This window comes from Marmota marmota, unplaced genomic scaffold (assembly GCF_001458135.2).
Source record: "Marmota marmota marmota unplaced genomic scaffold, marMar, whole genome shotgun sequence".
Classification (NCBI taxonomy): domain Eukaryota; kingdom Metazoa; phylum Chordata; class Mammalia; order Rodentia; family Sciuridae; genus Marmota; species Marmota marmota.
The window spans coordinates 5,723,669-5,743,062 of NW_026000222.1; the positions used below are offsets into that span (position 1 = coordinate 5,723,669).

Genomic DNA, 19,394 nt, shown 5'->3' on the forward strand with positions numbered 1-19,394 from the left:
CCCCCCCCCCCAATAAAAAAGAATAAGCAAGCAGGTAAGTGTGAAAGGCCCATGAGACTACACCTTCCAGAGGCCGTGGGCCTGCTCTCCTGCCAGCTCCTTCCCTCACAGAAGCCAGCCGGCCTCCCAGCTGGCCTTTGGCATCAATCCTGACTGCACTCCCAAGGGTCTCCAGGGATGATTTACGGCTTTGGTTACTTTGCAAAGTGTCCATTCTAATGACGCGGGGGCCTTCCTGTGGGAGCACACACAGCCACGACTCAGGTACTGTGCCTTTCTGACACTGTCCCCGCTCCTCTCTAGCTGCAGTGTGGGCTGTGCTGACCCACACTCCCAGGAACCAGCACTGTCCTCTCCAGTGGACAGAGGGGGCCATGCTGGCCAAGGCTGAGTGTGCACAGCCTCCTTCACCCCACAAAACCTTCAATTCCACTCTAAGTCTACTTGACACTGAACTGTCCTTTGGGCAGCAATTCAGTATTTCTGATGGCCATTCACCCTTATCAAGATCGGGAGGCCAGCATGGGAACCTCCCACATCCCCAAGTTCTCACGAGAGACCTCCAAGGCAGGCAGCCACCTATTTCACAGCCAAGAAAACGGAGGCCCAGGCAGCCAAGAATGCTGACACGGCCACACAGCAGAGAAGTCCCGTGGCCGCGGCGCCTGACCGCCCATATGGAGGTTCCTGGCAATCCAGGTGTCTGCTGAAGGTCGAACTGGTTCTTCTCCCCCAAAGCACTGTATTAAACCAAGGGTGCCTCTCACTGTGGCTGAAACAGACACTATGGCTGTGCTCACAAATTCTAGTGACTCCCATCTGCAGGTGCCACCTTGTGCCAATGGCTACTATGTAGGGCGCGAACCGTCTCCTCCTTCTCTCACCAATGGCCAAGGTGGCCATGAGCACTGCACCTCTCAGCCCAGGAGCTGAGGCTCGGAGGCCCACCCACTTCACGAGGAGTATGTGACACACAGGAGGGGCACGGAGCCTGGGCTGGATGTACTTTCTCAGAGCGTCACACTTGCAGCCCTCTGAGGTGCGCAGCTGCTTGGCTGGAACAGGTCTGAGGTCCCCAGTGTGCCAGGAGCTGAAGTGGCCCACTGGGTTAAGAAAGAACGCTAGCTAGGAAATGAAGCCACCAGGCAAGCAGGGGACACTGTAGCATGCTCCTAGCTCCCCTTCAGAGACTTCTGAGAGTTTAACCCCACTCTGCAGAGACCTCTGACCCGGCCTGCCCACCAGGAAACCCCAACCCCAGCCTGTGCCCTGGCAGTGGCAATGGGGTAGGCAGGCCAAAGCCTAGCAGAACCGAGCCTTCTTCCCACGATGTGGGAAGGGAAAACCCAGCATGTGATGAAACGCAAGCCCTCAACGCCAGGTGAGCTCCAGTCAGGACCCAGGAGGTCCAAGACTGGAGTCCTCGAGGGGGCGGAAGGCAGCTGAGCAAGGCCACCTGGACCTGGGCTGGGAACCCTGCGGAACTCTGCCCTGCCTGGAGGACACTCTGGGCAGAGCGGGCAACTAGTAGCATTGGGAATGCCCATGCTGGGGGTGTCCCTGGGTGTGGTGGTGCCCTCATGGGCTCTGTATATGGCTGGACCCACATGGGAGGCTGGCACTGACCCTGGGGCCCTGCCTCTTCCTGGCCAAGGCCAACACTGGGGCAGAGGAGCTGTTTGGGGATGTTGCCTCCGTGTCCTCCTTTAAACCAAGGAAGCCACTTGTAACCACAAGCCCACGTGTGCGCACACACACGTGTGAGCATGCAGGGCTTCATCTTGTAGGTACCACAGTGCTTGCCTGGAAGCAAGGGGCATCTGAGGCCCCTCCCTGCCACCTCACCAGCCAGCCAGGTGTCTGGAAGCTGGCCTTCCCTTCAAAGCCCTGGGCACACTATAGGCAGCAACATGACCACGAGTTGGGGACAAGCAAATGCCACACTGTTGCATGGCAAGAGGGTGTCAGGGAACCTTGCCCACACTGACAACAGCCCAGGTACCTGGATCCTCCCCTGAGAGAGGCCCCTGGTGCCCCTGGTTTAGACAGGCAGGCACTGACTGTTGGTTCATAAGTGACGATGCAGCCGTGCCCGATCCCCCTGGGAAGCCCAGCAGCCAACTGCACCTGGACATGCAGGTCTGTGGCTCTGGCTCCACAGAGAGCAGGACAGAGCACTACTCTGAAGCAGGGGATTTGTGGGAGCCACCTGCTGGGTGTCTCCAGACATCAGCTGGTCCCTGGGCCATAGGCCTCAGCATAGGCCCAACCAAGGGGCCATCCAGGTGCCCCAAAGATGGCTCCAGGAACCAAGCCCACGTTGCTTGAGAAGGGCTTGAGCTGGCAGAGTGAATGGTGGGGCTGGAAAGGCCCTTGGGGGCAAGGAACAAGCCTGCCCATTCCAGACTCACAGCCAAGACGGACAGAGACCAAAGAACACAGCTTGGAAGCAGTGCCACCCAGAGCAGACCAGAACCTCGCTCCTTCTCCAGGGACCACCAGGAGCTCAGCCAGGGCAAGGCCTGGACCTCAGCATGGTCCAGTAGAGCTGATGCCAAAGAGATGCTGCCCTTACAGAAGGCGCCTATGTGCACGGCCCACACAAGGCACATGACCACAGCTACACAGGCACACAGGCACAAACACACAGTCCCAAACAGACTCCATACCCACCATCTACGCAGGCACAATTCAATACACATGCGCGCACACACACACACACACACTCTGCCACACACCAACACAAACACGCATGGCTCACACTAAACACAAACACCTGCTCACACACACACAATTGCACACACGCATACTCATGCACAACACCAGGACAAGTGCCTAGACACACCCTTACTTGTGCATTTAACACTGAGACACTCACAGTAGGTCCCTATGGAGAAATCCATGTGAAGTCTACTCCCATACACACCATAGTCATGCAGACACAGTCACAAGCTCAGAACAAACCCAAACCCAAACCAGAACGTGCAGAAATGTCCATGTAATCTCTCTCTCTCTCTCTCTCTCACTCACACACACACACACAGCTATGCATGCACGCCACATGTGTACATTCCCGGGCACACTCCTGTGTGTGCTCACAGACTCTGCTGTGTGAACTCACTCTGGTGTCTGTATACCCATGCCCAGCCACACTGGTTGTGCACACTTCTCCAGACCCCAAGCAAGTGCGTGCACTCACACACACACCCACCCTGCCCCACCTCACAGGTGGCACGTCAACAACTGTGGCTGAGCCCAGGGGCAGAGGGGGCATCCCTTAGTCCCCCCTGGCAATGGCTCACAGGACACTCACAGCAGCTTGAGGATCTCCACGTAGCAGCCAAGCGTGCGGTCAGCCTGGGGGCCCAGCTCGATGCTCATGGTGCTGCAGGCGGGGCTGACCATGAGGCAGTCGATGAGGTTGGGCTCGCTGTCGTTGCCCGCGCTGGCCGTCAGGGCTGGCTTGGCAGTGCTGGTGCGTTCCACCTCCACGTGGATCTCACTGGAGGCCACGACCACCGACTTGAGCCGCGCCTCGGACAGCGTGGCTTCCTGAGACACCAGGTCCGGGCTGGGGTGCAGAAGGCGCAGAGGTAAGGTGGGCTTCCGGTCGCAGGGCTGCTGACAGCCGTTCCGGATCTCCTTCAGGCTGGGGGAGTTGTCGCGGCTGGTGGAAGAAGAGGAGCAGGCAGGTGAGAACGGCCTGGCATGCTCGGAGGCAGGGGTGGCGGCAGTTGGAGACGTCATTACGAGTGCTCATGATGCAGAAGGCACCAGGCTGCTAAGTGCCTCCCCAGTCCCCACGGCAAGGCCTGGAGGGAACACCGCCCTCATCCCTGCTCCAGGAACTCACTGACAGCCCTGCAGACAGGAAGCAGTGAATCTGGCTCCACACCTGGCACAGAGTGGCCTCAAAACACCTGCTGACCCCACAGATCCAGCGTCTCTGAGACAGCCACAGGCTCTGGGGCTCACCTCCACTGAATGCCTTCCCTGGTCCTCTCCTGCTAACGATTCTATGCCCACCCCCATCTTGAAGCCAGTGTCCTCCTAGGTCCCACTCCAGCGCCCACCCCAGCCAGGTGAGAGAGGCCAGCATCTGCCGTCCACTTTTCAGGAGCCCACTTCAATGGCTCCCAAACCCCAGACTGCCCATCACACGTCCATCACAGCTGCCTGCCCAGGGTGTTACTAGAAGTAACATGGCATCATTAATGTCACATTTGTTTGGAAAATGTGGGGCCAAGTGGTAAAATTAGGCCTCTTCAACAGGACTCGTCAGCACCTTGACCTGGTTAAAACCCCTCCTCTGAGTGTTTCCTAATGCACTTGGTTCCCACCGGGGTGGTACAGCAGCAATGGGTATCCTGGGCTGGTGCCCACAGGCTGTCACTGTGCTGAGTGCTGCTACACAGATGCTCCAAACACTGGTGCCGAAAGTATTCCCGAGGTCAAATGACCTCCCTGAGTCAAGGAAGCTGGGATTTGAAACTGGATCTCTCTGATACAAAGCCAGGCTCCGCCCACCACCAGGTTCTTCCAAGACCTCCTCAGACCCTGTGCAGGTGCCCTCCTGCAGGAAGTCTCCCTTGATTTCTTCCTCCCACTGAACTCTAAGCCACAGCTTTCACCCTGGTTGGACACCAGGATCACCTGGGGCACTTCAAACACCCCAAAGTCCAATTAGATCAGAATATCCGGGTGAGTTCTGGACACGAGTCATGTTCCAGGCTCCGGTGTGTGTGGTCAAGGTTGAGATCCTCGCTCCACCTGACTGAGCGGTTGTCCAGGCCTCCCCAGGAGACCCTCCCGTGCATGTCCTGCGCCTCCCACGCATGTCCTCTGTGCCTCCCGCACTCTTGCACCTGTGCTCTGAGTAGCAGCACCAGGGGCCCTGTGCAAGTCTCAGACTCCACGCACAGGGAAGGTCTGAATTCACCCAGCACCTGCCACGAGCCAGGGCTGAGCTGAGCCCACCAAGGGTGTTTAATAAACATGCTTTAAACTTTGCTGGGGGAAAAAACAATCCCTTGGCTACCGTCCAAGAACTCTGCGGTGGATGGAAAATTGTGTGTGGCCTGTGGGGGGTGGGGCAGCCCGAATGTCTCCTTTGGTTCAGACCCAGTTTGCTCCCCGATGCTCAGCGCTCCATGTCCTTTGCGTTGCTAGGCCTGGGAGTGGATTTTCAAGGCTGTTTGGCTCTGATGGGTGATTTTCCCGAGAGCCACGCTAACCTGGGTCGAGCTGTCTGTTCTTGTGCCTGTGAGTACATCATGTGCCACCGGAGCTCTGCGGAAGGCCTAGAGAACGCTGCAGCTTTATCTTGGAGGGACTGACCAATGGGGTGTGAGGGACGTGAGCCCAGGAACATCTCCCTGGAGATGAGTGTCTTGGGGTATCTGGAGGAACTGGCAACACTGGTGGGGACCCCGACTCCTCTGGGCTCTGAGGGGGTTCAGCTGTGCTGAGCAGGGAGTTGAGGCCAGCCTGGGGGGAGGTGGCAGAACCCGTCTCGCCCCCTCCCTGTTTCAGGAGCCGCCTGAGGCCCCCCTCGTCTCCTCCAGCCCATCCTGCAGCCAGCAGCCGCGTGACCTGAACCTCTGGCACTGAAATCACACGAGGGCCTCCTTCACTTCCAACCCACACTGACTCTCCAGCCTTCTCAGAATAAATCCTGCCAGTGAGACAGTGCTAAAGAGTGGTCCCCACCATGGCACGACTATCAGAGCAGGGAGCCCCTCAGATCGGCACCCGAATCTGCTTTTAAAGACCATCCCCAGGAAAGTGTCAGTCGCAAAGGTCAAGAAGCTGAGCTCCGCAGGTCTGGCCACGCCTGGGCCTGCCTCCCTCTCCTGCGCCACTTTGTGCTGCTCGCTCTCTGCCCCACTCACACCAACTTCCTTGGGCTCCTGCCCTGCAGGGCGCCTCTACCCTCCCTGTGAAGCAGCATCACCTGAGGAGTGGGGGATGCAGATTCCTGGGCACCCCGCCACAAGAGCCGCCTCCAGGAATCTGCATCTGAAAGTGGCCGTCCAGGTGGTTCTGAGGCAGGGGCTCAAGGCCCACCCACAGAAAATACTGTGACCCCGGCAACTTCATCCACCCCTGCTGGGCCCTGTGTGCGCTTCTCCCTCTGCCTGGATCACCTGCTTCCTGCCTCTTGCCCTGCTGACAGCCGGGAGGTCTCAGCTTACACAGCACCTTCCTGAGGGGGTCCTTCCTGGTCTCCCTGGAGCAGGGGCTCTCAGCTCTGGTGTGCAAGTCAAAGGACAAGCAAACAGCGCCAGACCACCCCGATTCTATCAGAACCGCAGGCAGCCCATGGGGCCTAGGGACCCTGTTCTTACTGCAGGATGCCGGTGACGTCTAATAACCACTTCTGCAGGAAAAGGCACCCTGGCTTGCAGCATTTGCCAATTTCCATGGCCTCAGTATCCCTGCTGCAACTGCCCTCAAGTGACGTGGCATCGCTGGCCACAGGGCTGGGGAGCGTGTCCTCTGAGGGCCTAAGTCAGCTGGGCCTAACTTGCCAGGGTCAGCAGAGAGACTGACTCCTGGGCACAGAGGTAATTTCCACACATCTCCCCGTGCAAAAGCACCCCGGCTGGGGCTCTGCAATGGGACTCACCTGGCATCTAGGGATAGAGAGCTGTCAGCTGTGTCCAGACATTGCCAAATCCCCCCTGGGAGGAAAACTGAGGACACAAAGCAGCGTGCAGGGTGCGGACTGTTTCCAGGAGCCTGGCAGCTACCTGCCACCATTCTGCAGCCTGCCGCCATAGTTAGTTTTGCCCAGCCTTGAGGGTATCCTTTGGGTCTGACTTTTTGTGCTCGGTATGATGCGCTCAGCGAGGTTCACTAGTTCATTCATTCCTGCTACTATATATGGATCCTTGTGCAGTGCTTGCAGCATCTGCCAATTTGCTTAGGACACAGTTTATTTATCTGTTCTACTGTTGTGGTACATTCGAGTTGGGGAAGATTTCAGTCTGGGGCTGTTGGAAGCCATGCCGCCATCAACATTCTCACACATGTCTTTGGTGAATATACAGCACAGACAGGAGGGGAACCGCCAGCTCACAGGTCTGGCTCTGCTTTCCAGTTGTCTGAAACCTTCCCAGGAGGCTGAGACCCCAGCCAGACTGCAATGGTGCCCCTTCCGCCCCATCTCTCACTGCCTTGATCAAACCATGCTGGACCGTGCTCACCTGCCACTGCTGCTTCACCTGGGCAACGTCAGCACCTGGCACGTGGTGGCCCCTGAACAAGTGCTGGGGAAGGGAGCAGGTGGGGCACTGGCGGGGCTGCTCCCCCTGAGAGGCAGCGAGCGCAGTGTCCAACTCTGTTCCTTTCCCCTCTGACCTTCCCCTAGGTGTGAACAGGGAGAGATTTCCAGTCTCCTTGTCCTCTGCCTCCTGTTCCAGGCGCCTTACGGAGCCCTGCGTTCACCATTTTCTGCTCCTGACCCACCGCCACCTTAGCGCAGGTGTGCAAAGCACCCTGCAGGTCAGGTGAGTCAGGTGCCAGGACAGGAGCCTGGGGTGTCCTGTGCGCATCTGTGCCTCAGAGCTGGAGTCCGAGGCCAGGCAAGCGAACACCAGTGTGTACAGGGGAGACTTGGGTGGCCGGGGGACTGTCTGACTTCCTCTTCTGTATTTTTTTCTTTCTCTTCTTATCCATGCTGCAGGCCTTAGGACAGGCACTTGGGAACAACCAGCTTGTCCTCCACGCCCTAACCCCAGGGTCTGGTCACATTTGAACACCAGGACCTGGGGCTGAAGGCATTAAGGACAGCAGCCCTGCCTTTTAACGCTCTGCCTCAGGGACACCCCGATTCACCAAGGCCCCTTTCCCACTCCTTCCTCTATCCCTCAAAGCATGGCACTTGTTCTAGAAGTCCTGTCTGCCCAGGGTTTCTATTATAGTGTAGATGTGAGGTGTCCCCTAAAAACTCACAGGTGACACAAGGCAAGAAGGTTCGGAGGAGAAATGATTGGGTTGTGAGAATCTTAGTCCAATCAGTGACTTAGTCCTGACAGGGATTAACTGAGTGGTAGCTGGAGTGGTGGGTGTGGCCGCAGGAGGTGGGAACTGGGGTGTGCTTTGGGTACATATTTGTACCTGGTGAGTGGAGTCTCTCTGCTTCCTGATGATGTGAGCGCTTCCCTCTCCACACTCTCTCCATGACATTCAGCCTCACCTCAAGCCCCAACGAGTGGAGTCAGCCTTCTATGGACTAAGACCTCTGAAACAGTGAGCCCTCAAATAAACCTTTCCTCCTCTGCAGCTGTTCTGGTCAGGTCCTTTAGTCACAGCAACGGAAAAGCTGACAGTCTCTGTGACTCCGAGTGCTCGACTGCTTTTTCTTTGAGAAAAACCAAAGTCCACTCTGCTGCATCCCCAGCTACAGTGGGGCCGGGACACTGGTTCCTTGGAGTTGTGCAGTGAACTGTCTGGACAACTGGGTGGCTGAAGCAGACACCATCATACACACATGCCACATCTCCTCCAATGACCAGAGATCACTGCAGAAACTTCCTCGTGAACTCATGGTACCCGAGTGGGCCTACCCCAGGACTAGACCTCCACCAGCAAGGAAAGGGGCTTGAGAACACCAGTGTCGGCCCTCAGGGGATGACTAACCTTGTCCTGCAGTGGTCACCTGCTTGTTAACTCAGCTGGACCAGCTGTCCCCTCTTCCCTGTCTCCTTCTACCTGCACTTGCATCTGCTTCCACCTGCATCCGGATCCAGGGTTAGCCCCTGGGGGATCTGATTCCAGGAAGAGGCCCTGCAGGACCTCCTCCGGTCCCCTGCTGCCCGCCTGCTCTGCCTCACCTCGCGCACAGCCCTCCTTCCCAACTGACACGATCCTGCTGCTGACCGGTCTGCAGGATAGAACCCAGGCCTCAAAGGGCCAGGGGAGTGGTGACCACACTTAATCTCCAGCACCGAGAACGATGCCTGGCCTGAGACAGGTATCCAAAAAAAGCCAGAAGAGCCCTGTGCTCTCAAGGACAAGGCCGGGAACAGACCTCACTGTGAGCCCGTGCCACGTGCACAAACCCACACACGTGCACTCACACATGCGCACCCCCTCACGCTGCACACCAGCTGGTCAGAATCCTCAGCACACAACCTGGTTCCCAGAGCCGGTCACCTGGCAGCCCGCAGGTGCTGGCACAGACGCAGCGCTCGCCTTCTCAGCATCCTCCCAGGGCCATGCCCCCGGCTGACACGCCCAGGGGACTTGGCAAACTTGAGTCCAGCCCAGCAGAAGCTCTTCCACCTCCCTGGTGACCTCTCCCCCATGCCCCCCCGGGGTGGCACTGACCTGTTGATGAATTCTTCGTAGCAGGAGTAGATGGCAGCCAGGCACACGGCCACCAGGTTGGGCAGGACCCGGGGGTGGGGACAGTGCCCTGTGGGGCCATGCATGCTGGAAAAGAGTGGAAGGCAGGGTGAGCCAGCTGTGGGGGGCCAGGCTCAGGGCTGCTCTAGTTGACCTGGTAGTGACACAGGTGGGCAGCAGAGGGCCAAGCTCTGGCTGCAACCAACAGACACAGGGTGCCTAGCAGAACCCAGCTGAGTGGCCTGGCACGCTCCCCCGTGTCAGTGGCTGTCACATGAGGGAAACAGGCCCCTTCTCCAGAGTGACAATGAGCATCAACTTCCTGGTTCACAGAAAGACAGCACTGGTGCCTGCGTGTCCCGGGGCAGCCACACCTGCACCTGCTGGTTCTGGAGTAGTCACGACTAACATTCCACTGTACTCTCAAAAGTGTACTTTTTTGGAAGAGAAAATTTTATGGTCATCTGGGCTTGGCATGGATCTAGGACAGTCACTAAGCCTTCCCAAGACAGGCCTCACTTGGTGAAACTCCACTAACCATGAAGGGGGCTGTAGGGGAACCCGAGGTCCCCAGGGTTCTGGAAGAAGGACACAGCAGCACTTGGGTTTGGAAACGCGCTGGAGGGTCAGGTGGGATACTTCAGAACCGTTTTAACCACAATGAATTCCCACACTCACAGGGTGAAGTGGGTACTTGGGGTTTCATTTTAGAGATAAGGAAGCTAAAGTATGAAGAGAAAAGTGAAGAATAATACAAGAAAAGCAAGCGGGCAAAGCCTGAACCTCAGAAATGGGCAAGAGCAAGAGTAGCCGGCTGCCTCATTGTCACGAGTGGGAGGTAGCCGTAAGTCCTGCTGATTCTCTAAGACCACCAGGGTAAGATCCTCTCTTAACCACCCGGTGGCACAAGGGTTGAGGGACCTGGGGAGAAGGCAGCACTTGCTCAGGACTTCCACCACTTCCCAAGTGCCTACTGAGCAACACGTACCATGCTAGGGGCTGCCTCATGCAGATCTCATGGCCCCTGCCCATACAGGAGGACATAGGATTAGAGAGGTTGGCATAGTGCTACCCCACAAGCAAGCAGCTCAGCCCACACAGGGCTGGGAGGATCTAGTGGAGTTCCTTGTAAAGATAAGACAACAGGGCTGCGGAACACCACCCAACTCCCCTGGGCGTCGTGGAATGGAGTGCTGGGGCCAAGAGGGAGGGAAGCGGGCTCTCAGGCCAGGGGAAGAAGCCAGACGGGAGACCTACCTCTGAATAAACTTCTTCACCACTTCCATCCCCGCGTTGAGTTCGTTCAAGGCGAGGATGTACTCCTGAGTAAAGAGCCTCAGTCGCGGGCACTTCCCAAAGTCCTGCACACAGAGCAGAGGGCGGGAGTTGGGGAGGCACCTTGGAGCGGGTAGGGTCCGGCTCTGCTGGAGTGCACAGAGAACGGGAAGCCCCGCTTCTAGAAAGCTCGTGCACGGTTCAGCACAGTCACCTGGAGAACCAGCACTGCCCTGGCTCTCGCCTTTGATGACCCATGGCACAGGAGCTGTCCGGGCTCAGCCCCTCCTCTCTCTGCAGGACCACGTGGGACCTGCAAAGCCCAGCCAGCCTCCCACAGCCCCAGAAAGCTAGGTACACTTCTGTGGCCACCCGGGAGTCTTGGCCCCTGCTTTCTCTGAGCTGTGATCTGAGGCCCTCAGTCCAGCCAAGCCAAGGTGCCTGGTGCAGGCATCGACTTGGGGAGGACTCTGGACTTGCTGGGGGTGTGGAAGAGATAAGTAGCACAAGACAAAGTAGCTCCCTGAGTCCCCAAACCACCACACTTAGTAAGGAGACACCTGCTCCTTCCCCAGAGTGAGGGAGTGACAGGTGGGAAGGTGGCCCACAGTGCCCAGGTGCAGCCTCCCTCCTCCAGGACCCAACTAAGGAATGTTTGATGACACTTCCCTGGATAGAGAGCCACCACCAAAGGCGCATGGGGACAAAAGGCAGATGGGAGAGACAGGGGGTGCTATTGCTCAAAGAAGGGTGTGGGAGGAGCAGTGTGGTGGTGTGTGTATGGGGGTGTTGGGGGGTCCTGGGGCTGCCAGGCACCTGGATGACCCTGGTCTTCCCAGTACATGCCTGGTGTCCTGGGCAGCCAGCCGGGAGAGCCCAGAGCCATTCTGCCCAAGCTCTCTGGACAAGTGGCTGGCAGCAGGACACTGGGGGACACCTGCTACCCCCCAGCTCATCCTATGCCTTCCACCAGGGGACCCAATAAGAAAGCCACCTGATGGCAGGGGCACTAGTGGTGAGCGCTTGCCCGGCCTGCACAGGCCCTAGGTTCCATCCCAACACTGCAAGCGCTCCATCCATCAGAGAAAAAACCAAATCAGGGTTCTCACCTGCAGAACAGGAAGGCAGAAGGAGACCTCCCTTCTGGGCCCCCCAACTGCAGGGCTCCAAGCTGTGGCTGCTGCTGCCTCTTCTGGGGTGAGAGGGGCTGCACAAGCCCCCAAGACTACTGGGGCAGTGCCTGCTCACACTGGCGCAGCCTTGGCCACTCACTGAGCATGAAGAAGCGACCTTGAACGAAGGTCAAGGCTCTGCATGCTCCGCTGTGCTGCCACGACCCCAGGTCTGGCCCCACCAGCCCCCACTGCCCACAGCTGGTCCTTCCCAAGAGCAGTGCGTGCTCCTTGGTCCTGTCTGCAGTTCTCTCCTGACCCCACTGTGGCGTTTAGCCAGTAGACACCTGTGGGATGTGGGATGTGGACGCTCCACAGTGCCTGACGCTGAGGCCTGACGCTGAGGAGTGCTGGGGTCCTCGTGCCTGAGGCCAGACCACCATGGCCTCTGCTGACTTCGGGTGTGCCCTGCAGCAGTTGTGATTCTATGCAGGAAACTTAGGTGGGCAACACTCGGGCTGTGAGACTGAGAAAATGCAAGGACAACAGGCAGAGTTTTGACTCTTTCCCTGATGTCCCTGTGAATAATGACTACCATGGAGTATGCAAAACAGCAGGGTCTGTGTGTCCCAGACATCGCCTGGCACGTGTGCCTTGGGCACGTGGCTCTGCTTTGACAAGTTAGACCCCTTGCAAACAAAACCAAACCAAACTCAGGCCTCTGTTCTGGACCCTCACCACCCCACACGCCAGCAGGAAGAGGCCCTGTCCTCCCAGCTGGCCAGAGCAGACAGTGCTCCTCCTTAAAGCTGGAAGAGCCCACGTCAAGGCAGAAATCCCCTCCCCACCCTGTTGTCCTGGAGAGAAGTGCATGCGGTGTCCCCTCCCACGTTTGGAAAACAAAAGATGAATTTGCCCCAAATCTAGAGGATTTCAGAAAAAAGCAACACTCCATCAGGGTGTGCGATGGCTGAGAGCAGAGAATAGGTGCTCCCCTGTGCAGGGACCTCAGCGTCCAGGTTGCAGACCGGCACAGTACCTCGTGGGTGGGAATGGGCCCCCTGGCTGCCTGCTCCTTGGCCCCCACCCATAGACCTGGGTGGGGCACCGCCTGGCCTTTCTGGGTCCCAGGCTCCTGGGCATTCGCTGTGAGGTTGGTGACCCCGCAGGCATTCTCCCTGGCTCTAAGAAGGTGTGCGAGAAATCTGTGAATATCTTACTTCTAGCTAGGCCTCAGTGGCCGGTCAGTGGACCCTGCCGACGAAGCCTGTTTCCCTGTGCTCCTCGGAGCCACAGATCACAAACGCCGGATCCTGTAACTGGGCAGTTTGATTCTGTAAAGTCTATACTTCATCCAGATTTCCATCACTTCCCCTAATGTCCCTTTTCTGCTCTGGGGTCCCCTCCTGGATCCCACATGATGTCTGGCTGCCAGTCTTCTTAGGCTCCTCTCCTGTGTCAGCTTCTCATCTCCCGGGTTTGGATGGCTAGATGGTTTGGGCCCTCAGTTGGGATGTGTGTGAGGTTTTTCTGGAGGTGAGACTGGGGTGATGGGCTGCTGGGGGGGGGGGGTAAAGTGCACGGTTTCCATCATTTCATCTCCAGGTCCACGCTGTCAACAAGAGTCACTGCTGCTGAGCTTGGTCACCAGGCTCTCCACCGTGGATCTGCTCTTTCCCCCACCACACTGCTCTTTGGGAGAAAGCTGCTCAACAGAGCCCAGAGTACAGGGTCACCCTCAGGTCCTGGAGACGCGTGCATCCCCCCACCCCTGGGTCTGCTTTGCACAGAACGTGCCTCCTAAGCCAGTGCTGCTGCTGTTCTAACCAACTGTGAAAAGACTCTTCCTGTGGCCTTAATGGAAGAAAATTGAGTCAAGGAAAGTGGGTGCATGAAACTTCCAGCTCCTTGAACAGACTGCTGGACCACCCCATCCCCTAAATCTGTGGGAAGGCAGGAGGTTGGGAGGCTGGGGCACGGCGGTCGGGGGTCAGGAACTCACCATGTTATGCTTGAGGATTCTCTGGACCACGGGGGTGAACACCTCGATGACCACCATGGACCGGGGCCGCTCTCTGCAGTGCTGGGGAGAGAAGGTGGGTCAACTCAGCTGGAGCGTCCATACAGCCTGCAGCTTCCAGCAGGCCAGGGCCAGGGAGCCCAGCTTATTTTTAAAAAGCCTTCAATTTTTACAGCAGTTTTAGGCTCATAGCAAAACCACAAGGAAGATGGCGAGATGTTCCATATGCACCCGCCCACTCAACCGCACAGTTCCCGTCGACATCCCAAGGGCACGGCGATGCAACTTGTCCCTTGTCCCGGGCCTCGAAGCCACACTGCCTTGTCATTAGCACCCATAGTCCACCGTTGACACTAGGGTGCACCCTTGGCGTCCTACACTTTCTGGGATTGGATCAACGTGTAAGGACACGTATCCAGCACAGCAGCAGCAGTCAGAGCAGGCTCACTGCCCTCAAAGTCCTCTGCGTCCTGCCTCCTCACCCTTCCCTCGCCCCAAGCCTGACAACGTCTCATCTCCCTTCTGTCTCAACAGCCTTGCTTTTCCCAGCACATCAACGTAGGTTGACACCCCGTCTTTGAAATGTAAGAGACCAGAAGTGTTTCCATTCTTTTTTTGGATTTTGGAATATTCGTATGTACATAATGAGACATCTTGTGGATGAGACCCAAGTCTAAATAGTCATCTGTGCTTCCTACCCGGTTACACACAGCCTGGAGGCCGTTCTGTAAGTTCTACAACGTCGTTAGTGTGCCTGTGTTTTGACTGTGACCTGCCAGGTGAGGAGTTTTCCACTTGTAGTGTCACATCAGTGCTGGAGAAGCTTTGGATTCTGCAGCATTTTCAGATTTCAAATTGGGGATCAGGGTTGCTATGCCTGCAGCTGGAATCACACAGCGGGCAGCTTCTCCAGTTGATTTCTTTTATTTCTAATGTGCCTTTGTGGCTCGACAGCGCCTCTTTTTTTTTTTAATATTTATTTTTTAGTTGTAGTTGGACACACACCTTTATTTCACTTATTTATTTTTATGTGGTGCCGAGGATCAAACCCAGGGTCTCGCACGTGTGAGGTGAGCGCTCCACCACTGAGCCCCAGCCCCAGCCCAACAGCTCCACTCTCTTTAACGCTGGGTATGATCCCACTGCAGGGAGGCACCACTGATTTTTATTCATTTGTCCACTGAGGGTTCTCGGTTGCTTCTGAGTTTGGGCAGTTATGAATGAAGCTGCTATGAACAAATGTGTGTAGATTTTTGTGCGGATACAGAGTTGTTAGCTCATTTGGGTAAAAATCAAGGGGTGCCATAGCTTTTTTTGGGGGGGGTGGGATTAAAAAAGTGTCACGGAATAGGGTCTCTGGTTAGCTTTTTGTTTCTATCTGAAAGTGTGAGACTGCTTCAGATGGTGCAGTCAAGGTCAAGGAATACGCTCCAACAGGATTCTTATTTATCATATGACAAGACTCTTGCAGAACCAAGAGCCAGCACCTCTGGTCTGATGGACCTTGACGATCAGGTTCGACAACACCCAGGGAGCTGAAAATGCTCTGGCTTTAGCAATCCCAGCCGCTCTCCTTCAGCAGCATGGTGCTGTTTTCTGAACTGAAATGTAAGGCCTTCATGCTGAGCAGACCCCCACCCCACCGTCCTGCACACATTCATAACCCAGCTGGCCATGGAGGTGCTGAGCTGCTCACCCCTGGGTGAGGACAATGGACCTGGGATATGAGAAACCAGGGCTTCCCTGGGAAACGAACACAGATGGACTTGGAAACCCAGAAGGGAGGCTGCCTGGGAGTCCAGACAGCTGCTTAGGCCAGGCTGCATCCCCGTAGCTTCCTGCTGGGCTCCCACCCCAAGGCAAAGTGGCTCAACGGCTCACTGGGCCATGGCATCCTGAAAGGTGGCACCCTCCATTTTAGCACCTGTGGACTCCTGTCGGGTTCTGGGCCCTCAGACACACCGCAGCACTTCAGGCCTGCAGAGGTGTGCGTGTCTGGAAAGGATCTCTTGCTGCAGAGGCAGGCTGAAGACAAAGGCCCGGTCACATCTCCCTTTCCAACCCTACCCTTGACACACAGAGCACTCCCTGGCTGGGGCTGGGAGCCCAGTGTACCCTTCCTCCCCTGGTGCCTGTTCTGTGGCCTCTCCAGCTTGTCTCATGAGTAGACATAGCGACTGCACCTCCCCTAAGGGCAGCACATGACCATGGTAGGGGCAGAGGCCACCCTCATGTGCCCAGGGAGATAGGGCAGGAAGGAGGATGGGAAGCGAGCGAGTGGGAGTGGGGGAGCTCTGGGGAGGGGACAGAGCCAGGCCAAGCACATAGTAAAGAGCAGACAGGCGTGTGGGCTAGTGCCACCTCCAGCATGTGCCCAATCCCTGGGAATGCAGGAGGCCTGGCCCTGGTGCTGCTGGGCATTGCTGCTTGAGTCCTGCTGCGAGGCTGGCTCTGTGTCCCTGGGAATGGATGCCTGGCTCCAAGGCTCCCCTGGGCTAACCTGGAACACTCCGCCAGCTTCCCCTGCCGAGGGAAAGCCCCGCGGCTGGCCCCTACTGTGGGCCAGCTGGTGCCTGGAGGAGCCTCGGCTAAGAATAACCCAGCTCTGACGTCAGGAGCCCAGAAAATCTCTGCAAACTGCTTCCCAAGATAGCCAGGGAGTTATTCCAAAGAAAACCCAGATGCTCGTCCCTGACCCCTGCCCTGGGACCCTGTTCTAACTTGTCACCTGTGTGGCAGAGGGGCTGTAGTCCTAAGGACAGGTGCCCTTTATGTCCTCTGCCTGCATCTGGGACCCTGGCCCCAGGCTGGAGGGCCTGGGTTTTCAGCTTTTTTGTGTAAACCACCCCTACCGTGTGGACAGCCCCACCTCAGCAACACCATACCTTGCAAAAGAATTCACAGAGGTCTGGAGGGGGATGGTTGTTTTCCAGCAGAGGAGCGATGGCCTGAAAGACAAGGAGCAAGTGTCAGCTGGACGGACTGGGCGGCAGCCCGGGTGGGGCAGGGCCAGACTCCTACAGGAGAGGTGGCCTGACAGGAGAGCAGCCTTCTGCCGTCCTCGGGCAGAAGAAGCCCATTTTCTGATCTGCGGACCACAGCTCCCTCCAGAGGCTCAGAAAGCCCTGATCTGTTCCCCTGGGAAAAACACACATAATACACACGATGGTGTGTATAAATTTAGGGGCTGCATGGCCTGCTGCCACCCACCGTGTCCCCTTCAGACCCATACCCTGGAATTGCACACAGGACATCAGAGTGGGCAGGTACCTCGCCACTTTAGGCAAGGGCCTGAGCACCCTCAGGTTCTGGTTTCTGTGGTGGGTGCTGGAATGAACCCCCACAAGTGCCAAGGGACAAGCACACAGGCTGGGGGCACAGTTCCAAGTACAGACCCTGACTCTGACGCTTGCTGGGTTTGTGACCATAGAACAAGTTGCCTCACCTCTTATGACCCTCAGTTTCCCACTTAGAAAGGGGCCTAGAGTCACCTCAAGGGTCACCTGCAGGTCAGGGCGAGTGGGGCTCCAGTCTTCACTGGTGGGCCCACCTTGTGCACCATGGAGGCTCGACTCACCAGCGGCTAGGAGCGCCCTTCCGAGTGGTGACCATCTAGTGTTCCAGGGCACACCTCTTAGCAAGCCTTCTGTGGCCAGCTGTGTGACAGTACTACCGGGTCAGCTTGCTCCAGGGATCATTAGGAAAGGGGAGTAGACTGGCACTGACTATTCAGGCAGGCTACCTGGGACAATGAAGCCACTGCAGGGGAGGGCCCTGCTTCCCAGCACCAGCCACAGGCTCACAGAGCCGGGCCCAGGCACGGGTCTTCTTGGCTAGGGTGGCTCAGGTATGGAAAGATCTGCTGGAGGCAGTGGGCTCCTAGCCTTCTGCAAGGGGTGAGCCCCGCCTGTCACGATCCCCACCACCAGGCAAACCAACCGCTTCACAGTACTGAAGTACTGACCGTGACAACATCAACATTCATGACACTGAACCTGGTTGGGGCCACTGCACAGTGTGGCTCGAGCATCAGTGTGCACTGGGAGGTGGGTGTCGGCATGCCCTCCTTTCTCAGGTGGGGAAGCAGGTCAGAGATAAAGTCAGGGGGCCAAGGTGCACAGTGAGAAGGAGGCAGAGCCAGGAGGAAATGACATCTGGGACCCCAGAGCCTGCTGTGCCCCAGGTGGGGGAAGGCTCCACTGTTCAGACTGAGCTCTGGGACCAGTTGGGGAGAAGGGACCTTGGGCAGGGAAGTCCCCTCTTTTGGATAACAATAAGCCAGGCTGCCAGGGGCGAGAGTGACTAGCTGTACACTTCCAGTGTCTGCCAGGGGTGGTTTGGTGCTTCCACCGCCGTTATTCTACTTCATCCTCATGACAAACTCATGAGGTCCAGTGGTAGTTTCATTTGTACAGATGAACAGAGGACCAGGGAGGTTATCAGGCTTCATCTGGTCACCGAATGAGAACTTTTACACGTATCACTAATACAAAGGGTTCTGTTCTTAGCAGAACTTTTCCACAAGCCTGTGCCCCTGTTCGGCCTGGTACGGCATTAGCTCACAGGATCCCCAGGGGCCCAGTAGAAGGGCACCAATATGTCCTTTCCACAGACGAGGAGACTGAGGCTTGGAGCATGAAGTTGGCTGGAAATGACTGAGGCATTTAGAAAGAATGGAGCAGACCCGGGGTGAGTTAGCCCTCCAGGGGATCCCTAGCACATCTGGAGGCCTCTCTGTCCAGAAAGGGTGCTACTGGCCTCCAGTGGGTTAAGGCTGGATATACTGCTGACCACTCAGCAATGCACATAAGAGCCCTCAAAGAATGATCCTTCCTCAGATGTCACCCGAGCTTTGGTAAGAAACTCCGGGGCAGGTCCTATAAAACCAGGAAGAAACTGGAAGACATTTCAGGTGAAAAACCAAAAGCACAACACCCTGTAGCATCATGGATGCTCAAAATAAGAAGCCACGTGGACTCTGGCTGCTGGGGTGTCCACCTGAAAAGAGGATCTCTAAGGAGAGCCCAAGCTGGGCGCCTTCTGTTCTACAGTGAGAACCCACTCGGACGGCACTGCCACATTCAAGACTTAGCCACCATTCAGAGTTGTGGCCTCCACGTCTCAGGATTCAACCAACCGTGGACCAAAAATATTTGGAGTAAAACTGTGTCAGTACTGAGCAGATACAGAATTTTTCTTGCTATTATTCCCAGACAAGAGCACAGCAACTGTGTGCAGAGCATGAATGCGGCGGCATCAGAGGCCCTGGGTTGCCCAGAGCCCACTCCAAATGTGTGGGAGGGTGCGCCTCGCACTGCTAACGCCACACTATTCCACATGGGGTGTGAGCCGCCACCATCACCCTCAGGGCTCTGGAATCGATACCCCAGATACCAAGAGTTGACTGTATTTTAAATAAAATTAGAAGGTCTTCTGTTGCTCCTCCAAGGCCATAGCCATGTCTGGACCTGGCTGTGAACTTGAGCCGTCTTCATTGACAGGCTGAGTGCCGCACACTGAGTAGGACTCTGGCTGGGGCCTGGAGGCCAGGCCAAGCTTGTGCGGTGACACCCAGCTGTGACCGCCAATGGCTCCTGTGGCTCAGGTGCCTGGCCGATGGAATGAAGGAAATCAGC

At 56.9% G+C, this 19,394-nt stretch overlaps 1 protein-coding gene across 3 annotated transcripts in view; it reads right to left on the bottom strand.

The window, feature by feature from the left end:
• The window catches only part of LOC107150872 (c-Maf inducing protein), a 199,920-nt gene that overhangs the window by 18,778 nt on the left and 161,748 nt on the right, over positions 1-19,394 (bottom strand). For all 3 annotated transcript variants that reach the window (XM_048792682.1, XM_015496024.2, XM_048792683.1), the window contains 5 exons: positions 16,644-16,706; positions 13,741-13,821; positions 10,609-10,712; positions 9,334-9,438; positions 3,314-3,667 (listed from right to left, as the gene is read on the bottom strand). In XM_048792682.1, the coding sequence (XP_048648639.1) occupies positions 3,314-3,667; positions 9,334-9,438; positions 10,609-10,712; positions 13,741-13,821; positions 16,644-16,706 (707 nt within the window). The remainder of the gene's footprint in view (positions 1-3,313; positions 3,668-9,333; positions 9,439-10,608; positions 10,713-13,740; positions 13,822-16,643; positions 16,707-19,394) is intronic.